Below are 7,668 nucleotides of genomic sequence, written 5' to 3' on the forward strand. Positions count from 1 at the left end.
CCGCTCTCGCTTAAAAAGGGGACACTAAAGTGACGAAATACTAAAAACATAGGAATTGGAGTCAGCCAGTGGTAAGATATAAATGGAACTAAAATTTAAAAATTTCAAGTTTCTACTCTCTAGAATACTATGGGACAATAATGTGACGTTTGACCCGAAAGATATAAATTTGAGTAAATCAGATGGTGGCATATAAGTAGAATGTAATAATCATTTCTCCAAAAGATATAAAATATCTACTTTCGGAAATAAAAAAAAAAAACTACTTTCAAGAGTATAATCTCTAGGTTACTTGAGGACAGTAAAGAGACGACTGTCTCCGCTCCCGCTTACAAAGAGGATACTAAAGTGACGACTGTCTTCATTCTCGATTACAAAGGGTACATTCGTGCCGAATGACCCAAAACATACGTTTACGATCATCCAGGTGGTTAACTATTAGTGGAAATTACTGTCTTTTTCATATGCATTGACTCTTTGTCAAACTGCTGGGTAGTCTTTATAGTTTGGAGTTGAAGCCAAGGAATAGGGTCATCATTACCCCACAAAAAAAGAATTTCCAAAAAAGCAAAAGTACTGAAAAAACCTGCATGTTATATGATGGATATTCTTTGATACCAAATATAATGCAAGTATGGCGGCTAGGGTCAATGAAGTCCGATCATTTAGAAATTCGCAAGGTCATCAAGGATTGTATAAAACTAAGTTGTGCGAATTTTTTTCAAGATACATTTATATTATACAGAATTATGAGCTCAAAAGCCCTTTTCATGGGGTTCAGTTGTATGAAATAATGGACCGATTTAAACCATTTTCATTTTCAATGTAGGGTATAATAAGAACAAAAACATATTTTGATCATTGTAAAAGAAAAATTATTTTCGCTTCTTCGAAAGTCATAGAACATGACTTTCTCAGAAGGTTAATGTAACAAATTTTATTCTTTTGCGAAGTACTTCCTTTTGTATTCTACTAGCAAAACTGAGTCGCATATACATTTTTAATGAATCATTTCATAGATAATACTAAAAATCAGGAAATTTTCCGTAAAAAAAACGTGATTTTGAAAAACTTGAAACTACATGTATTATTTTATTAAATTTATTATTTTCTTTGGATATAAAGAAAAAAATGTGATTATGTCATAAAAAATACTGGAGAATTTCCGAATTTTCTCAGTTTCTTTTGTATGAAAAATTTGCTGACAAATATACATATGTATATAACTTTTATACAACCGATTAACAAAACAGTTACATTGAAATTAACCTATCTTATCGATTAACAAAACACTTCCATTAAAAATAATCCTGTCCTATCATAGGATCGAAATTTGGTCTTTAGCTCAATGATGGCACACTGTATTTATATGTAAAAGCGTTTAACTTATGCTTCTGGACTCTGGACAAGATATTTAACTCTACAGAGAGTTTAAGTAAAATTCTAATAATATATCAGAACATATACTATGGGGTAACTGTTATTTGAGAAGAACAGAATTAATAAGCCCGAGGTTATTATGATATACAGTATTGTTTGTGAGGGAGGGAGGAATTTAGATGAATATAAAGCAGAGATATCATTGAAATTCTGGAAAGAATTTTGTTGAATATAGAGCATGCAGAGATGTTAGTGACATTCTGGAACGCTTCTTTTGTCATCATAAATTTCCGAAATTATATCCAAATATTGTATTCGAATTTTATTAAAACCATGAAATTTTGAAGAAGAGTTTTTTATTATCACATTTTACAATCGATTAAAGGTTTAGTTCCGATTTAGTACAAATATTAGATTAGGTTTCTATCTTAGTAAAGTTGTTACTTTTGGAATCTACAATATATGTATATATGTTCTTTTCGAATAAGGTTTATAGACGATATATGAGATTTCATCATTTTGTTTTTCGTTAAAGACCTTGAAATCTGTTAGCTAAATAAGACATTTGCTTAATTGTCAAATATGATGAAATAGTATGGCAAACATATCTAGAAATCTCTAAAATTGCTAGAAATTTCTAAAATTGCAAAACATTTTTCACGTGTTTAAAATCTTTCAAAATTAGTTGCTAAGAAAAAATAAAATTCTACAAAAAATATCTGTAGTTCAACAACATCACGTCTTTCTGTAAATTTAAGGCGCCTCAAATTGTCAAAATTTGTTTGACATAAAATACTACCTATAGCCTTTTATTTCATAAAATTTATTTGAAAATAGTCACGTTCAAGACTAAAAAGTGACGTGGTGCTTGAAAATTAAATCCTTTAGTCGGCCATATTAGTTATAGCATATTTATAACGTTATCAGTATTTTGGTTTTATTTTTTGTTTGATAAAAAAATAACTATTAATCATTTTAACATGGCAACTCTATAGAAAATTTCCACTGAAAATATAATTGCAGAAATATGTAAAATGTTTTTTTTTTCTTGGAAAGAAAGAGGAGTGTGAGAGAATATTGGGGGGTTTGAGAAATAAACAAAAACAAAGAACAGCTGACTGTAAGGCAGCCATATTGCTTGCAGTTTAAACTAATTGAAAGTGCATTCAATGTTTTTTTCTACTAATAATTTATGTTAAATAAAGAAAAAAGAGATTAAATATAGAACGTGTGTAATTTTATTATCAATTTAAAGTTTTTTTTTACATTTCAAATACAAATGGACGACCATATTGAATATTTAACAAAAGTACCAATACAAAAGATAAGCCATAACTATGCTGTAGGTAGAGAGAGTGACAGAGCAAATTTAGTAGAGAGCTAAAAATGAGCAATTTGTTTTTGCTGAGTGTAGTGCAGTGTAGTAGAATTTAATATTTAAAATGGTTTAACACGACTCTAACAGCAGACAGTTCACATTTGTACGTTCCGTATATAACGCAAACAACAAAGAGAAATCGATATAGTAAGAATTAAAACCCTGCTACTAGTAGAGGAATTACTTATTCAAGATTTCAATTGTCAATCTATTAAGAAATCAAAAAAACTCTATTAACGTCGCCTTCTATGCCAGTGTGTATAAAGGTTTTTGACAATTTAAATTAATTATAATCCCTGGAAAAAAATTATAAAAATTCAATTTGTGTTTTTTTTTTTTGTAATTTTCTGCTTGCTGATAATTTGACCAGTGTGTCTTTTTTTTGTGAGTGTGTTTATATTTAAAATTGTGGCACATTAACAATATAAATTCATTTTCTTTTGTGCATTTAGCAAAGTGAGACATAAACTCTCTAAACGAAAACAAACCAAAAAAAGATTTGTAAAATAACTGTGATTTTATTGAAAAAAAAACTTTAAACGAAAAACAAAGACAAAAAGCAACATGATGAAATTCTTAGTGGGATTCTGTATTTTGGCCGTAGTGGCTCCTACCGTTTTTGGTGAATTGAAATGTAAGTATTTTTATTTAATATTAAAACAATTTTATTAAATAAACTCTGTGATTTTATTAATGTAATGCGCATTTTAAAGCAAGAAAAAAAAGTATCACACAAAGAAATTAATAAACAACAGAGTTGTATTTAATATAAAAGAAAAAAAGGAAAAAGAGTAATGTATGCTAACAGAGAATACTACTCTTTGCTCTCTGCTTTGTGTAAAATTTTGTTTATTTTCTTTTTCTATTAAAATTCAAAACAAATTGTTTTTTTATTTATGTTTTGTTTTTGTAATTTTAGTTGTTGTTATTTATAAAAAAAAACCAGTTAGTTATGTTTTCTTATTTGTTATCTGGTTGTATAACAAGTTTTTGACATACCGTTATTATATTGATTTTTCCCTAACGTTTATTTCATAACATGTAGTTTTAATAGTGAAAGAGAGAGTTGTTTATCTTCAAATCAAGGTCTTCTTTAAGACAAATAAGTTGATAACAACGAAAAAAACAAATGTTACGTTTAAATGTAAATGTTATTTAACATAATCATATGTTTATTATGTAAAAGTAAAATAATTTTAAATTAACATAGTTTCAGCTGTAAAATACTAGTTCTTTAAAATAACATTTTCTTAAACTGTTAATTTAACATTAGACCCCTCATTTTACATAGAGTAAATTTAAGAACATTTGTTTTTATTCTTAGAACAATTTTGCACACGACTTTAGTTCAAAATCCATTGCAGCAAAACTCGTCTTTAGGAGAGAACTCAGTCAACATTTAACTACATTTAATTCTACTCTCAATTTTTATTTGTTTATGAAAATTAAACATTATTTCATTATTAAACTATTCTTTGTTTAAGCTTTACACTTCAACATTTTCTCACGACCTTTAAGCCTTCAATTTGCACACGGCGATTTTTAATTGATACAAAATACACATGGCGATTTTGAGAAATCAAAACAAAACAAAACCACCATGTTTATGATAACAATAATACAACAAATACTCATAACAAAATTACTCCCTGTACTTGATAATTACTCTCAAAAGTACAAACAAAAAGGGAGAACAACTAGTTTTGCACACGTTACCACGAAAAATCGATATAAGAGGGCAATTATTATTCTCTGTTTATAACAAAATAACAATAATAACAAAAAAAAAAAAAAAGTACCTTGATTATCCACAACAACAATAAAAAAATAGAAAAACAAAAACAGAAAAGAAAAAAATATCAACAAGAGATCAGGAAATGATCACAAATGATGAAATTATACTTAAAACAAAGCGGCAATTTCTTTTATCAATAATTATCAATGATGACCGACCATCATTGATTGTCATTAGTTTCTTCAATTAAACCAAATTTCTTTCTTCTATGATATATTTCTTTTAAGGTTCCTTGGGTAATCCTGAATTGCCAACTGAATGGATTGATTTACGTGGTGACTGTATGACAGCCATGCGTAATCAAATCCAAAAAGAAATTGATGCTTCCTATCAATATTTGGCCATGGGTGCTCATTTCTCTCGCGACACTGTCAATCGTCCCGGTTTTGCTGAATTGTTCTTTAAGTCAGCTAAGGAAGAACGTGAACATGGTTCCAAATTGATTGAATACTTGTCCATGCGTGGTCAATTGACTGATGGTGTTACCGATTTGATCAGAACTCCCGTAAGTAGTTTACATTTCCTAAAATTTTAATAATAGTAATTTTTGCTTTTCTTGAAATTTCTTTATAACTCTGTTGTTTTGTTTTTCCTTTTTTTATTTCCTTAGAGTGTCCAAAAAGATGAATGGCAAAGTGGCGCAGAAGCTTTGGAAGATGCTTTGAAATTGGAAATTCAAGTTACCAAATCGATTCGTAAACTCATTGCCACATGTGAAAAGAAACCCAACTACTATCATTTGGTCGACTACTTGACTGGTGTCTATTTGGAAGAACAATTGCATGGACAACGTGAATTGGCCGGTAAATTGAGCACTCTCAAGAAGATGATGACCAATCATGGTGCTTTGGGTGAATTCTTGTTCGATAAGGATTTGTAAAGAGTCATTCTCCATTCTACAGCTTAAATTACAAACATCAAATATGAGATTTTTTTTCTTAACAAAAAAACTCATTTATAAACATTTAACAAAATATAGAACATTCTTTAGCTGTGCTTTTTTTATTTAATTATTTAACTTAGAAAACCACCATTTATAAAAAAAAAATCATTGTTAAATTTATCAAGTATTGTTTTTTTTGTTTTCATTAAAAAATTATTATTATAATTTATCAGTATAAAATCCAATTCTGTTTTAATTATTCTCAATTCAATAAATTTTGGGTTTGAATATCCACACAACATTTTTCAAACTCATAAAGAGCACAGTGAATATTCTTGTTTTTTTTTTCTATTTTTTTCCAATAAATTAAAACATAACTAAAACATATGTTTTTCTTTTCTTCATATTTTATTAACCATTCTTCATTAATTAATACTCGCTAATTTCCCTAACTCCTCAAACCTTAAAGAATTTCCGCAAAAGATTTTTTTCAAAACAACCCATATTTTTACTACATGTGATTTATTTAACTTAAGTTGTAAATTTTGCCTTCTTTTTTATCTCCGTGCTACAATGGTTATAAACAATATCTGAACAAATATATTATTAGTAACTAAATTATTAATATATGAAAAAGACACTGAAATTATAAATCAAAACAACCGATAGCACCCATAGAAATAAAGTAAAAAATCAATAAATACATTAAAGACTAGTTATCTTATTATTTTGTCAATTATGCAAATATAAAATGAATACATACAAATATATATATAACTTAATAAAAAAAATGTCTATGAGTTTTATTTGCCCCTATTCTGCATTTCAATTCGAGTCGGAATTTTCTCCGTTTGGCAACTTTGATATTCTGCATTTCGATTCGACTCTTCGCCACATAAACAGCAACTTACAAAAACGTAGGTACGATCGTAACGCAGAATACACACGTTCGTCGCATAGCTTTAAAACGAAATGGAATTGCTTCTTCTTTTTCTTACGATTCAGTTTTTTGTTGGAATACCTTTTTTCGATCGTTGTGTAACTGAATGGGTAAACGTATCGAAATGCAGAATAGGGGTGTTTATAATTGGCATCAATTTAGGGGGGGAGTTGTAATAGACGAGAATCATACTGTCTTAAAATTAACAACTTACGTCTATAGCTTTCCACTTCTACACAATCGATGTCTGAGTCAAATTAGCAATGTACTTCTTTTATATAAATCTATCAAACTCCATACCGAGGGACTTGTCATACTTGTTGCTACTGCTTAATCCATGATACACGGTTTCAGATCTTACAACATTGTCAGTGAAATGTTCAGAAAATGTCTAACAATCGTCTAAACTTAAAATTTACAACGTTGTCAGAAAAGGCATTACTGACAATATTGCAAGACGAAATTTGTAAGTTGACACTGTTATTATACATTTTCTACACATTTTACTGCTAACGTTGTAAGATCAAACAACCGTGTATACATAGCATTACGACCTCTAGATTTCTATTTATAACTACTCATAGTATAGACGCGGAACCAGGTAGAAAAAATTTTCCTGAACCGAAAATGTTTCTCAAAATACAAATGGGGAAAATGAAAATGATGTACCCCATCCCCCATAAACGCTAGAGCTGGATCCGTGCCTATCTTGGTATTAATGGCCCCTACTTTGGATTTCAATTTGAATCGAAATTTTCTCCGTTTGGCAACTTTGGTAATCTACATTTCGATTCGACTCTCCGCCATATAAACAACAACTTACAAAAACGTAATTACGATCGAATTGTAGAATACCCTTCTTCTTTTTCTTACGATTCAGTTTTTTTTGTAATACCTTTTTTCGATCATTGAGTAACTGAATGAGTAAACGTAATCAAAATAGGGGGTGAACTTATCATCTAAATCTCTAATAATCAAAGATTTAAGCGGTCAATTTAAGATTAGGTTAAATGAACAAGAAATCTGGTAAATTTCAGCTTAATGTCGATATCGAAATGGGTTTTCATAATTCAGACCCCGGCTCTGGGAATTTGATCTCCTTTCAAAAAAATCTAATATAATCTTAAAATAGGTAAAAGAAATGCAACTGAGTTAAAAAGTATCGGGTGATACACTTGAGAATTTTTAGCAGATTATGAATCGGGTCTATTCGGAACAAAGATCCAAGTATTGTAGAAAAGAAATTGTTGCTATTGACATTTTGATATCTATATAAAATTTATCTTATCGTA

The 7,668-nt window shown here is 29.0% G+C and overlaps 1 protein-coding gene across 2 annotated transcripts; it reads left to right on the forward strand.

Moving 5' to 3' along the window:
• Window positions 1-2,786: 2,786 nt before the first annotated feature.
• On the forward strand, window positions 2,787-5,766 carry LOC111690437 (ferritin subunit). 2 transcript variants are annotated; one of them, XM_023452913.2, is made up of 4 exons: window positions 2,787-2,905; window positions 3,211-3,392; window positions 4,781-5,058; window positions 5,164-5,766. In XM_023452913.2, exons 2-4 carry the CDS (start codon window positions 3,323-3,325, stop codon window positions 5,431-5,433), a joined length of 618 nt encoding a protein of 205 aa, XP_023308681.2. In that variant the 5' UTR covers window positions 2,787-2,905; window positions 3,211-3,322; the 3' UTR covers window positions 5,434-5,766. The 2 variants fall into 2 exon arrangements, with proteins under 2 accessions (XP_023308681.2, XP_023308680.2); XM_023452912.2 differs by having other exon boundaries at window positions 2,835-3,142.
• The last annotated feature ends 1,902 nt before the right edge of the window (window positions 5,767-7,668 follow it).

Source organism: Lucilia cuprina, chromosome 4, assembly GCF_022045245.1.
Source record: "Lucilia cuprina isolate Lc7/37 chromosome 4, ASM2204524v1, whole genome shotgun sequence".
In the NCBI taxonomy this organism is placed as follows: domain Eukaryota; kingdom Metazoa; phylum Arthropoda; class Insecta; order Diptera; family Calliphoridae; genus Lucilia; species Lucilia cuprina.